Source organism: Oxyura jamaicensis, chromosome 5, assembly GCF_011077185.1.
Source record: "Oxyura jamaicensis isolate SHBP4307 breed ruddy duck chromosome 5, BPBGC_Ojam_1.0, whole genome shotgun sequence".
NCBI lineage: Eukaryota > Metazoa > Chordata > Aves > Anseriformes > Anatidae > Oxyura > Oxyura jamaicensis.
Window position 1 is genome coordinate 60,898,089 of NC_048897.1, and position 14,502 is coordinate 60,912,590.

At 42.4% G+C, this 14,502-nt stretch overlaps 1 protein-coding gene across 1 annotated transcript; it reads right to left on the reverse strand.

Annotated features, from left to right (window-relative positions):
- Nucleotides 1–392: 392 nt before the first annotated feature.
- Nucleotides 393–14,135, reverse strand: RIC3 (RIC3 acetylcholine receptor chaperone). The gene is made up of 6 exons (XM_035329277.1): nucleotides 13,980–14,135; nucleotides 10,663–10,886; nucleotides 9,286–9,364; nucleotides 7,070–7,163; nucleotides 3,131–3,276; nucleotides 393–2,031 (listed from the first exon to the last, which is right to left on the reverse strand). Exons 1-6 carry the CDS (start codon nucleotides 14,107–14,109, stop codon nucleotides 1,538–1,540), a joined length of 1,167 nt encoding a protein of 388 aa, XP_035185168.1. The 5' UTR covers nucleotides 14,110–14,135; the 3' UTR covers nucleotides 393–1,537.
- Nucleotides 14,136–14,502: the final 367 nt, after the last annotated feature.

Below are 14,502 nucleotides of genomic sequence, written 5' to 3' on the forward strand. Positions count from 1 at the left end.
AGGCAGGGACTGTGAAAACAGCCTTCCCTGCCAGCCACTGGTATCAGCTGATGTTACTGCTCTAGCTCAAGGACACTGACTAAGGCAGAAAAATTATCAATTGCTGTTCTCACCTGCAGAGATTCTGGCTTGGATTAGGAACACTGCATATCCGCTTATGGGTGTTGTAGAGGCCCAGCAGGGATTCCCAGTGAAGAAAACACGAGCTCAGCTCAGAGACAGGGCTCAAGCTACTGACACAGTGAAGAGAGGAGGACAGTGTTGAGGGGGTCCAGGAAACAAAAAATGAAAGTTGGTCTAAAGAATTATTTAAAAAGAAATACACTCCTTGTAGAACACACTATTCAATATATTTTCTCTATTTTCTGTCTTCCATTACTATGAACTTATTTTTGTTCTTTATTCCTTAATTCTGTAAGCAGGAATTCCTTATGAATAACATACACGATGTAGGCATCAGGCTACAGTTGTAACCTGGAAAACAAGTCAGTGATAACAAAACCAAAAGAGATGTCCCAAAGGCAGACATCCACCAAACAACAAACCCAATCTGAGTGTGCAGGGCAAAACGCTCTTTTTATGCTCAAGTTGTGCCCTGGTGATCTGGGAATACAGCTAGTACATAGCGGTTACACGTGTATTTTGTTAAACGTAAGATATGCATGGATGCAAATGAGCCATTCAGTACACTTCTAGTACTTCCAAAGTTCAAGAGCAAATCACCAGGGATATTTTAAATGTTCTTCAACACGATGTATGGGCTGATTCCTGTGCCCAGCTGGGAGTTTCACCAAGTCATTTCACCATGACAATGGCAAAGACAAAACTCAATATGCTTCAGTCTTGCTTATGCTCTTCTTGGGACACGAAAAAGGTTACGCTACTGGTCTTACAGCATCAACTGGAAAATGGGCTGTGGTTTGTGGTAACATTTAAGTTTCATATATTGTAGTTAACAACAGTTTCGTGGGCTTCCAGCAGCAATGACACAGTGGAGAAAGAATGACTTGTGTGACTATTGTCTGTTCTGCTGATCGGTTAAGAGTTATAAGGCATTCTTTCTCCTCCAGCTTCATGAAATCTCTTAACTATATCTGAATTTTATTCATTTTCATAACTGGTAACACATACACACAAAACAAAACAAAACAAATTTTTCTTCGGAAAGAGACATCTGGCTTGCTCTTGGCCAAACAAAAACCACCACCACCACCAACAAACACCTGCTTGTTCAGAAATCAGAAAGAAAAACAAATAAAACCACACAAATATATGAATGGAATAATCCTTCTTCAAGGCATCCGTTTCCAAAAAGAAGGACAAAGTGCTCCTGGCAACGCAGTAGTAAGTTGACAAGACTGCATGAAAAAGGGTGTTGGCTTGCAGTTCGGGTAGAGGATGTGATTGTTACTGTGGGCATGGAATTCGTACACGGAGATGAATAATGAATTTTCTTGTTCAGAAGCAAAAATCTCACAAATTGACAGTTTCTGACCTTTACTGTCACCACCTAGATGCCATTCACAAATTGTCTCTATTACTCATGTCCTTTTGTGTTGCGCTTTCTCAGCATGCCTGTTTCATCTGAATCACTAGCTTTTTGCTTTGTCAGTGCTGCATTTTCATTGTCAGACTCCATGAACAGGTCCTCTGAGGCTGGCTCTTCTGCTTCACTGCAGCTCTCTGAGTGGAATACAGCATTCTCCGCTAGAACAGCAGGATCCTCCTCCTCCTCACAGCAGTAACAACACTCCTCAAAGCTTTGGCTGTGATGATGGTCCCTCTCCTCTTCACTGATGCCCGTTCCCTCATCCTTTTTCTGCATTAAATCATGGCTGTCCCTTCCCATGGTGAGGCCAGAGAGTAGGGTTTGGTTGCACAGGTAATCCTCCTCTTCCAGGCCCTCCATTCTTTCAGCCAGTTCTTCTGCAGAGGGCTGGCTGAGATCAGGATAATCTACAAGGATTGTTTCCCGTTTGCGTTTGAAGCAATCGGAATTATCATAGATGGGATAGGTCTCTTCTGGGTAACCTTAGGAATGAAATGACGTGGTTTGAAATGTTAACAGAATTTTAAAATAGTACTGATTTCAGTGACGAATGCAGAAGTATAAGCACAATTGTTTTTAGCACTGACAGTGTAAGTGGCATCTATTTAATTGCACGGCAGGAATGTGCAAAACACGACTTCTCAGAAGATGATGACAAAACTCCACTGACTTTTAGGGAGCCAGGATTTCAACCCAGTTTTTCAGGAATGACTGAGCTTTGCTGAAAGCTATGGGAGCTAATAGGTGAAAATTGTGTCTTAGATCTTTAAATATATTCTTTTTTTGTTGTTGTTCCTGTCTACAGATTTTTAAGACCTTTGCAATAAATGCCATATTATTTATAAAGTTGGAAACCAGATATGAGTCAGTGCCTTTGTGCATTTCATTTTATTGAATGGATCATGAAGTTGGTTTAAGAAAACAGTGCTCGAGGCAGCTGTTTATGCTTTATATTTTGAATCATTTTTGAAAGCTTCCTAAGGAGCAAGGAATTAAGTCTGCATAAAGATGCATTTAGAATTCGGAAAGCAAACAGCTCAACTAGGATGTCTTGAAAACACATTTATGTGACAAGTAAACAGTAAGGAACAGAAAGGACATTATAATAAGGAATCTTTAAAAGGTAGGCTTCCTGGAGGTGACTTTCACAATACTGGAGCAAACAAATCAAAAGTAAAAATTGTAAGTTATCCAAAACATATTGATTCAAATTTCCAAGGGCTTTAGGATTTTCTGTGAAATCTAGCCCAGCAGATAAAGGAAAAGATAAACCCACAGCAGCCAAGACCCAGCAGCTGATGAAGCATATGTGAATATTCATACGCCACTTTTGGCAGCAGACGGCGTAGTCTTTACACTGAAAAAAATGCTGGCTGACTCAGATTCTTTTTTTTTTTTCTTTCTTTCTTTTTTTCTCCTTTTTTCTATCGTGGTTGGGAAAACAAACCACCTCTTGCAAAGTTCTGAGAAGCGCTTTCTGAATAGGAAGAATGAAGTTAGATTTCGAAAGGATTTCGGATTTAAAATAATCCTTGCTCAGTTTTTGTCATCAGGGTAGTGGTTAGAAAGGCTCTTGCTTACCTTCCCAGTCCTCCATGTAGGGCGCTTCTTCAGCTTCTTTTTCAGGAGAGATGCCGTCTATGAACTTGCCTTCTTTCATAACTCTAGTAATTTCTCGGAGTTGCTGAAGTAACCTCTTTTCCTGGTCTGTTGTAACATTTTGGGTCCTGGTGGAAAACATTAGACAAGAAAATGCAGACCCCTGTTACTCAGCCTGGAGAAGGGAAGGCCCTGGGGACACCTTTCAGCGGCCTGCCAGTACTTCAAGGGGGCCTACAGGAAAGCTGGGACTCCCTGACTCTTTATCAGGGAGTGCAGTGGTAGCACAAGGGGGAATGGTTTTAAACTAAAAGAGGGGAGATTTATATTAGCGACTTGGAAGAAATTCTTCACTCAGAGGGCAGTGAGGCCCTTGAACAGGCTGCCCAGAGAAGCTGTGGGCCTAATCAAAATGTCTCGCACAAACATTACTCTGAATAAGCCACTTGGCAAGATGTTGTTATATCCAACACATTCAACAATAATGCCTTGTTTGGAGGAGCAGGAGGTTTAAAAATGCTAAGAGGGTGTTAGATTTAGCTTTAACTTGCCCTTTAGAATCAGAGGAGGGTTTTTATCAGATTAAAAGCAAAGTGTAATTTTGACTGGTTTTACACTGATGATTGTAGTGATTACTACTAGTCATAACAAAATGGTTCCAACAGGTAAGATTATGTAGTTATTACATCCTATTTTCTCTGGAAAAAAAAAAAAAAAAAAAAAGATCACGAAAATCTTCCAGGCAAAAAGTATTTGGAAGGTAGTAGGCCTGAGCTCTACCAAGCTCTAAGGAGGTTAGAGTTAAGAAAGATCACTGGCTGTGCTTTGGGGAGAAAACGGTTCTGACTGTTTTGCTTGTTTCATCTTGTGTTTCATGTTGTTCTTGAGAGGGTGTTTGATCTCTCTGTAAGTATTAACTCAAGCCTGTCACAGAACCGAGGCTCTCTTCTGATTCCTGCTGTGTTTTAGGCAGGAGCCATATAGCCCCCAGTTGTTCAGAGAGGCTGGCTCTTGACACGCACAGAATGTTGAACTGTAGGTGGTATGTGAGGCCAGACAGATGATTTCTGATGATCTCCAGACCAGACAGATAATCTCCAAGATTATTTTATCAAGAGTGGACAGCTGCTTAGTGAACCTTAGGGGTGAGATGGGGAGGTGGGCGTGGAAATTGATAAATCATTTTGGATTTAGGAATAAATTTCTATGCAAACCTTGTGTCAGGTGCCAAAACTCTCATAAACTTGAAAACTTGCAGCATCCATATTCAGTTTGTCCTCTTATTAACTGAGAATGTAGCTCAGGAGCAGGCCTTCTTGTATCACTAGCAGCTATCCAGACACGAACTGTCTGACGGAGAGCAAGGCTGAAATGCCAGAAATCTTGTTCTTGCCACTTCTCCGTGCTTCCCCTGAGGGGGCTTTGCCTCCCAGTTGGTGAAGCTGACGCAGTCCCAGCCCTCTGGGGAGGCTGCACTGAGACCCATCAAGTTGTGTGGCGGTTTATTGCGCAGAAAAGGAAAGGTGTGAGATGGCATCTTCCCAAAAGCCTGGGTTATGCAGATGAAGAATTTGAGATGTGAATTAATTGGCACATGAAAAGAAATGGTTTCGTCAGCAAGTTGCCTTTGACAGAAGCTGTAATAGAGCTGCCAAACTAATCCTCCTTTTCTAGACAAAAGTGTATGTAATTTGAATATATATCACCTGTGTAAAGACAGAGAGCTCTGCCTGTTTAGCACAGTGCAGAGAGATGCTAGCTCAAATAATAGGATCAATCAATGCAGCTGCATACCAGTGGCATTTCGTACAGGAATTCTTAATGTGCTGGATATTCCCATCAGAAAGCACAACTTTCTTACTGCAACACAAGGTCTCTGTGAGCATGTCATAGCTCCATTCCAACTCCAGGTATCTTGCTTAAAAGAAGATGCTTAAAAGAAGAATTTCCCTGTAGGCAGGGAAAAACCAAAGCCCATACAATATTTCTACTTCATTTAAAGTCTTCAGGAACTGTAGGATGCTGGCAATGTGTAAGACATCTGGCGGCCTGCATACAGGAGATTTACCAGGATATAATGTACTCATAAAAACTGACAGGACAGATACAAAACGTTTACAGCTTAAGAAAAGGCCTTCATTTTTGCCCTGTGTGCTTGTATCTCCAACAAAGCTTTTTTTTATAGTGTCAGTGCTTACACTAAGTCCCAAAGTAAAAAAAGTCCCTAGCAGTTATAGTAAAGTTCTCTTATTCTTACACTGAAACAGAGCATTTCCTACAGAGTTCTTATGACTGTAGTGAATATCCATAATCTAAGGTGGTATCTCAGACATGTCAACTGTTTTTTTGTTTGTTTGTTTGTTTGTTTTTTGTTTTGTTTTTTTTTTTTTTTGTTTGTTTGTTTTTTTTCTTCCTGATCTTAAAATAATCATTATTAAAGTGCACTATAGCCCCAAAATTGCTTCCCACGGAGTACGATCTTTCTCTCTCAAAAGCTTCAAAGCTTGGGTGTATTTGAAGAACAGCTATTTGCTCCATTTAGAGGTGCTTTCCCCCCTCTTTTAAAGAGAGCCTATACACAAAATTCACTATTAGGTTCAGTTTCTGATTTTCCCTGAGTTCTCTAGATCCATGTATATAAATAGTTTGGGTGGACAAAGAAGGGAAGTTATAAATAAAGGCTCGCAGCCAACTGCACTGAGAGGAAAAAATACTGGATCAGCCCCTAAACCCATTTTATCAGTAAAAAATATCCTCTACTGAGATATATGCCCCTATAGCCGGGCAGAACGTAAGCCTATTTCTGGCAGCTTAAAGGTAAGCATAAAGCACTGCATTAGCTCTTCAAAACAGAGTAAGGATAGTGAAAACAGTGTCCTTCTGTTTCACTAACTGGTTTAGGAGATCTCCCACTGGAACTTTGCCTACACCAGGCAAGTTTGGCACCTCGCCTCGCTGAAATTACGGCAGCCACAGCAGAGCTCACGGTGCAAGGTGGACAAAATTACGTGCTCACAGAGGACATCTTTGGAAGCAAAATGAACATAACATGCAAGTTCAGCACAGAATTGTTTCTACAGAATGGCTTAAAATAGAGGCACTGACTAATCCAAAGAACATGTGTTAACCTGCATTAAAACAGGTATTCATTTTTGCTTGCAGACTTTGCCCTGATATTCATGGCACTTAATTTTTCAAACGCTGCAGTTATGCATTGTCCTGTTGGTGTGCTGTTGCCCTTCTTGCAAAAAACAAATTTGCTATCCATGTTTCTTTATAACGCTGACTAGTGATCTCAGATCTATGGCAAACATGAATAGACAAACATTTAAATCCCGATTTTACACCTCTTCTGTATTTCTAAGCAAATGCATGGATTTACTGGTTATGAAATCAGGTTATTACACAATTCTGACCTTAAACAAATATTTTATGGAGATATTAACAGCCATTTACATAGATTATCACATCATTTCTACTTATAAAAAATAATAATAACCCATTGCACTGGAAAATACCCTAAAACAAATGGCTCTCTTGGGAATCATTCAGAAAATGACATTGGCCAGATAAGACAGGTTGTTTTTTTGCACTTTAAATACAGACATTTTATTTTCAGTTTAGATGTAGCTGTCACTATTTTCCAAAGAACGCAGTATGCAAAAGGGGGAGGAGAGAGATGGTTGCTCTTCTGCTTAAGGAAAGTGAAGTTGGAAAGAATGATTTATTATATATATAGGTTATTATAAATATAGGCCCTGAAAAGAGAAAGACTGCTGAACAAAAAGCATGATGTTTAAAATCAAATTTCTACACTTTGAAGTAGAAATAATAACGCTATTTTAATATAGTCAACGTAAGAAAGTTCAATTTTAAGTCAGAGAAGAATTGTGCCCTAATATGCTGTGTTTTGAAACATACCTGTCACAGTTAGGGCCTACTCTGTTGATCAATTTTTCCATAGCTTCTTCGGTCTCTCTCAGTTTTTCCTGGAGCTGGGTGAGCTCATAGTCAGCTGTAAAACAAAGAAAGTCCCAAGATCTGTCAGTGGGAGCTTTTAAAATGTACTCCTGTCTCTTTATTACAGGTAGTGTAGGCTTTATCAAACCAAACTGGCTGTAAGGAAACCAAAACACACAGCTTAATGAGTTCTACCTAATGAGTTCTACCTACTTTTCCTGGTGTAACAGTGAAGAGCATTGCCAATGGTAATGGGACACAGAAAGCACCTTCCTTCAAAGGCCCCTGAGCAATCTCCCAACAAGCAGAGTGAGTGAGCCACTGTAATGCCCCAGAGGTTGAAGTTAGGGATCAGAATATGCTTTATATATATATATATATATATTTTCCTAAGGTAACCAAAGGTAGGTCTACCCTGTGGTGCAAAATCAATAGTTGTTGTGCCATTTACCTGTTAAGTCTTTGGGAACAGAGGTCACTTGAGCATTTTTTAATGAGTCCAAAGTTTGAGAAATTTGTCATCTTTGTCAAATAGAGTAACGTTCACGGGCTTGGTGGCATCTCACCCTGCACAGGCTTCCCAGGGTAGGCAGTGAGGGATAAGTGGGATGAGTATCAACTAGCCACGACTATGGAGAGCAAAGCACTAATTTTCTGTGGTTACACCTTTTTCTAAAAACATGTCCATAGTACAGTAGTGTGCACGCATGCACACGTGCAGGAACAACCATACTGGCTTTAATTTAGTCAAAAGGGTTAACTGTATAGATGCAACAGCATGGACTTCAACAAAAAGGCTTGAGTTTGAGCTCCTCTTTGGCATGCGTAGCTTATGCTGAAAGTCCTGTAGCTGAGATGCTGTTGTTACTGACTGCGAAACAAATGCTGGGTTAGTTAACTATTCAGATGCTACAGACACACCTATTTAAGCAGCACAGACACAGTGAAACTCTGACATAGTAGCAATGGAGAAAACCATCCACAAACATCCTGATTTTGCAAAGATCTTTGTTCTGCGAAGAATGCGGTTATTATTTTGTATTCCAAAGACTTTAAAAATAGGTGAAGGGAACTTGGCAAAGAGAAAGGAAATTACGCTGTCCAAGTAGCTAAGTAGTGACTGTCCTCAGGTTCCTAGTCTAGCGGTGGGTCCCCTGCTCTGCTGCTGTCTGCGGCGAACGCTTTTGGAATACAAATGAAGAGCTCTAGAAAAAGGGAGAACCATTTTCATCACTAGTTTTTTGAGCTGTAACGGTGGTAAATGTTTAACCTACTGCACAGTTTGTTTCTCTTACCAAGCATTAGAGAAAAAATTACAATTGCTGTTGCTAATTGGACAGAATTGCCAAGCACAACGCAGTGCAAGTGCACTGAAAATCCACCCTATAGTAACGAGTGTATTAGGTATTGCTAATACACACATAATGGTCGAGGTAATTACGGCTGTGTTAAGAGCATTACCTTACTGCTAGCATTTTCTATAAAACCCGAGGTGCTTTTCTTTCCTATTACAATTTAGCCAGCTAAACACAACACATTTAAATCCTGATACGGTAACTAATACAATCTTTAAAAGTAAGTTTATTGATTTATCTAATAAATGTCTACCAATAAATGAATCTCTTAACTCAATGACGTTAAGCTAAAAACATAGTTAACATTTCAGAATACCGTCTGCTTTCTTTACGTTGTGGTCATCAAAACTTTGAACATTGCAAACAGGGAATTAAAAAAAAAAATGGGGACGAGCCTGCTGATGGCTAAAAATTCATAAATTAAAAAAAAAAATAATGAAGCTAGCTTTTAACATTATCTTTATGTACTATTACTGGAATATTACAGATTATAGAATAATTACAGATGGACATCCTATTCCCCATTTGTTAATCCTTAGTTATATTCTCTTTTCAGCAAATAGGTGCAGTTAAGTCAGTGAACCTCGTGAAAACACACTGCTTCCAAGGGGGCTTCCAAGGCCACTGTTGTATATTCTCATTAGCAAAATAAGATTAGAAAGTAATGGTGCAGTAATTCACTTTAACACTTGCTCGTTCCAGCACAGAGTCCTGGCTTGTTCCTAACATAGGGGAACAGCAGCTTTACAGTGTGCCCAGAGCTTGAAGAACCCAGTGACACTGTGAACAGCTACTCAGATACAACGCAGAAATCGTACTTACTGATTTTCCTCTTCGTGTTTCCAGGTGCAGCAGTAGGGCATTTCCGTTCTCCGGCTGTAGTTTTTCCCTTGGAAGCCAGCTGTTAAGTGAAAGAAGTTACAGCAATAGCAATGCGTAAGGCCCAGAGGCAAAAGGGTAAAGAAAAGGATAGAAAGCTAAAATTCAGCTGGGAACGAATCACCGAATAATATCCCCAGCAGCAAAAACAGCCAACCATGAACGATGCCTAGAATCTTCCCTTCTGAAAACTCCTAAAAGATACTTGGCCTATGTTACCTGAGGTCACCTGGAATTTTATACTGAAGCATAATGAAAGCATAACTTAATAATAACTTCTTAATTTTAGACCATTTATGTGTTACAACAAATGGCCTGATCTTGTAATTATCCTGTGTGTAGGAGGGAAGAAATCAGTATTCTGAAATTATTCTGAAAGAAAGTGAAAGGTTCTGAAGGAATTACATGTGACCTCACTTGTCTCTCTTGCAATGCTTTCTGCCATCTATTCCTTACCACCTTTGTACTCGCAGGAAAGATGGCTCTGTACTGCTGGCTCTATACAGAAGCTGCAGCCTCTCTCTTTCCTTTTCTATTTAATCAGTTTACCATTTTTCCTTGAGTCGGCCTGGGACTCTCTTTCACTCCAGAGCAGGCTCAACTATTTGGACATTGGTCAGTCTGCCTTAAGCCCCAGCTCAAACAAGAAAAATAAATCTGCAAGAGCTTGTCCCTTTCTCCTGCCTTCCGCAGCAGCTCTGTGTAATCACCTACACGTATGTCACATATGTGTCACAGAAAGCCATGAGAAGTTCAAAATACATGTGAAATATTTGAGCAGGACTCGGGCTGTACTTTCATCCCTCAGCCAGCTCCTCGGTTCTCAGTTCTAGTGGTCGCTGCAACCTTAAAACTCCCCCTCTCCACCAACATGGTGCTTTTTTTTCCAGAAGGTGCCTAATAACGGCACTCCATCTCTCCCACTTTAAATGCGTAATAAAATTCATGACATATACAGTATAAATCACGTGTAACAATACATGATATAAAAGAACACTGTGTATATTCAAAATTAATCTAACGTAAGGCAACACATACGGATTTTCCAGCGGGAAAAATAAATCCTTTAAAATTTTCACAGCTCTGAGGCCAAAGCAGGATCACAGCAACCCTTTGCTGCACTCAGTTGCACGATTTAAATGGCAAAAAACACAGGATACGCCAATCTTCCACGTACCAGTCAAGCTAAAACCACGTACCAGTCCAGCTAAAACATTTTTTGAGCAAAGCTGAGATGAAATCTGGTATAGAAATGGGACTAACATTTTTTTTTTTTTTTAGTTGATATATCCTTGACTTTTCAATGTATGTTGGTCTTACCTTAAATAAGATGTACAAGATATATAAGAAGATGCCAAATCCATATATAGGGATAATTTGCCCCACCAGACCTCTCCCAGTTCCACCGGTGCTTCCACCACCACCTCCACCGGCCTTGGCTTTGGCAACTGCTTCAGCAAGGTGAGACCTTGGAAAATGAGGGGTGGCTCGGCTGTCGGGGGTCGCCTGGTAATGCATCCTTGGTGGAAAGCGACCAAGCTTCCCTGAAAAAAAAAAAAACATCAAACAAACAAACAAAAAAAACACAAACACAGCAATTATTTTTCTTCTAACAACTGTCACCCTTTTACACGCAGCCTAACACTGGAGCAGGTACAGCTGATCTCTCTTGTCTAATTCTAAATACAGCAGCACTGATGAGAAAGGTAACCCGCTGGACCATAGCTTCATCCATTTTCCTCCGAAATTCACAGTGTTACTGCCCTGTGTACTTGACATCCTGCTCTCCACCTCTGTCCACAAAGGGGACCGAGGTGAGCCCTTGGCCACGCTGCCCCAGGCCGGCTGCCGAGCGGCCACCCCTGCCAGGAAAACAGAAACCAGGTCTGGAAGCATGCAGAAAATAACTAGCTTAACCTCTGGAAGCACCCGGCTGCAGGTACCTTTATTGGAAGCGAGACAACAGAAAATTAGATTAAATTAACATTTGCTCTTGCTAGGAAACACCATCACGGCTAAATTCCCGAGCACAGAAAATTACAGGAAACATATTAGGAAGTTGTATCAATAATTTGTGAAGGTCTGCTATTAAAACATTTTTCTGGTAGGTGATGACATGGATTTTTTGACTGCTTTAGGCTTTAATGAAACTCAGCAGGCATGCCCCTCCGACCAAAAAGGCTCTCAGGCTAGCTCAGACTTAACTTTGAGGAAGCTGTTATTGAGCATTTTAATTTAGTGAATTATTCAAGGCCTGTGATGGAAATAAGAGCATCTTATTTACAAGAAAGTCCCATTGCTACAGTAGGAATGTCATGTAAGCCTTCGTCAAGCATTTTACATTCGTGCAGCCATTATTAATTAAAAAGAAAGGGAAGAGCACAGAAAATAACCGACGAAGGTGAAACTGTATTTAAGTGGATTAGTTTCCTCATTTTCCATGAGGCCTCATTTCTGCTCTAAAAGATTCAATTCAACTAAAAATCATCAGGCCAAGGGGACACACGCTAGTCATTTCATTATCCAAATAAATAATGGTGGAGTTCCATGGCTGCTGGTGCGAAACCTTCCCTGCAGAGCCCATGCGAACAGCAGAGGGAATTGATGGCACAGGCAAGTCGTATGTGCAGAATGGCTTTGGAATATGTGGGATGTAAATGGAAATGTGCAGAATGTGGGTGCCACTGTCCCTCCAACAGCCTAACTGGTGCTATTAAAAAAAAAACAAAAAAAAACAGGTGTTGTCCGAAAGGCACCGCCGCGAGGCTCTCCTCCCAAACGTTTCTCAGCTGTTCTGCAAGAGAACAGGGTCAAACCGTACTTTGACTCCCGTGTGTGGGATGCCTAGGTGCCACTTACACTGTTTTCGATAGAGTTTTCATCGGCGTGAACGAAAAAGCAACCCCTTTTTCACACTGTCACAGGAATTCGAGTTGAAAAAGCTTCCTGTGAGAACCAAAACTCGAGTTCTGTACATTTTTCTCCTGTGCTCTGCTGGACTTTATTTAAAGAAGATACAGGCTCTAAGCTACGCAGGACGTGAGATCTCCCTCTGGCAACCAGCAATGGCAAGGCGTTCATACTGAAGCCTCCATCTTGGGCTTCAAAGAAAAAGAACCTTTCGCCCTTCTCAGCAGCCTATTTTCAGAAAACTTTTATTTTCTTTCTGTCAAAAGAGATGACTCGGGTAAACGGTTCTCAGGCTAGAAGTGGGAACAGAGAAAAAGACACATGGACTCCACGATCTTCTTAATCATCTTCTCTAAACCAGAAGTATCTGCCCTCTCGACATTCTTGTATAGCCTACATGTCTGGTATGAGAGTTTGGAATAATCTCTAAAGTAATGTTTTCATGACAGTTATTTTTTCAAGACACTGTCACGCTGCTGTTTTTCTTTAACATCTTCTAATTTCAAATAATTTGTCCTTTTTATAACACTACAAATTCACATTCAGTTCGTTGTCGAGATCACTCTCTTCTATTAAAAACTATCGCTAGACCTGTATTTTAGATTTATTTTCTACATGTAGTCATTTGTATTGTTCTGTTCTGAACCTTTTGTATAAATAAGTACTTCTGAATCTGGCAGCGTAGCATCAGGGTGAGCTGGACAAACGTCGTGCATTCCTCTTTTACTGACATTTACAGAATGGCCCTAGCTGTGTTCCTGGAAACCACAGCTTCAGAAATCTACTCAAAAAAGGTCAGCAAGAACAGTCATTTTGGAATCCTCACTTTGTATCACCACACAGCTTTTTTAATGGGCACAGTCAAAAGTCTGAACGTGTTCATCAATTTTTGCAGGTGGAGGTTAAGGAGGAAAACACACCAACTACCCCAAACGGGACCATCTCAATTTCCTTCAAGTACGGACACCTGCAAGCAGCTGAAACATTCCCAGCTGGGCAAAGGAGCCGTCTGACCACTCGTGTGCTTTCCTTGCAGGAGTGGCCCCACTTTATTCTTCGTAACAATGCAAACTGACTACAGATGGAGTGCCATCGTCTGTAAGGCTCATCGTAACCTACCGGCGCAGTAGTTTTATACCGTGCGTGGCATCTATTTGCGAGGGCTAACGTCTGAAGTGCTTTTTAAACTGCTGGTAGCTCTTTGCTCACTTCGTTTGCAAGAGATTTAGGATACCTGATGCCTGCAGAGCTCAGGCCATGCGGGGCGGGAGGACAAGCAGCGGGGACGAGGCTCGAAGGCCTGCAAGACCAGGCCCTGTCGGGACAGTGCGGGGCACGGCGACTGCATGCGTATGGAAACCACGGCTGGGACACCGGACTAGGAAACTAAACGATGAGGATGATTCCAATGAACTTTTATTTTTTATGAAATAGCAGCAGCATTCCATACAGGAAACAACGGCGAAATGAAGCTTGCGAACAGAAAGTGACGTGTGACGGCCAGGAAAATGCGGCACGAAAACGAACGCTTCCTCTCACTCCGGCTGCCCGCTTACAGCGAGGGGATAAAACGCGACCCGAACACAGGCGGGCGGCTCGCACCACCCCTGGCGCTCCCCGATGCCGGCCGAGCCCCTGCCGAGCTGCCCGGGCCGGCGCAGCCCCGCTCGGCCCCGTCAGCGCCGGGAGACCCGTCCTCGCCTCGGCGGCCCGCAGCGGGCTCTTACCCTCGGGCGGCGCGGCCCCGGGCTCCGTCCTCCCGCCGCCCCGCGACACGAAGGCCCGCGGCAGCAGGAGGGAGGCGCAGAGCACCAGGCAGGACACGGCCGCCACCCGCCCGCAGGCCGAGGGCGCCATGGCGGCCCCGCCGCCGCCGCCGAGCCGTGACGCGGCCGCGGGGCTCCGCGCAGGCGCCGGCGGCGCGCGTGCGCCGGGCGGGAGGCTGAGGGGAGCCGCGGGGCCGCCCTGAGCCCGTCGCAGCGTCCGCCCTGTGGTGTAGCGCTTACCACGGGGGAAAACCAAATAAAATAATAATAATAAAAAAAATCCACGCTGCCCCTTTTTTCCTCCCCCGCGGGTTTTTTGAAGCGCCTGTGCTGGTGGTAGCGAAGGCAGGAAGGAGCCCGCCGCCCTCTGCGGCGTCTCACAGAGGGGGGGTGTGGGAAAGTCCAGAACGTATTTAAAAGCGCTTCAGTGTACTACAGCTATCTTTTGAAATTTAAAAATTACAGTTTCAAGAGAGAGCTCGGA

Bases quoted from the DNA above. Each gene is read 5' to 3' on its own strand.
- RIC3 (XM_035329277.1), bottom strand. From the start codon at position 14,109: ATGGCGCCCTCGGCCTGCGGGCGGGTGGCGGCCGTGTCCTGCCTGGTG. The intron at 10,887-13,979 runs GTAAGAGCCCGC...TTTTTTTTTCAG, and splicing joins CGGGGCCGCGCCGCCCGAGG to GGAAGCTTGGTCGCTTTCCA. The intron at 7,164-9,285 runs GTAAGTACGATT...TTTGTTTTACAG, and splicing joins AAACACGAAGAGGAAAATCA to CTGACTATGAGCTCACCCAG.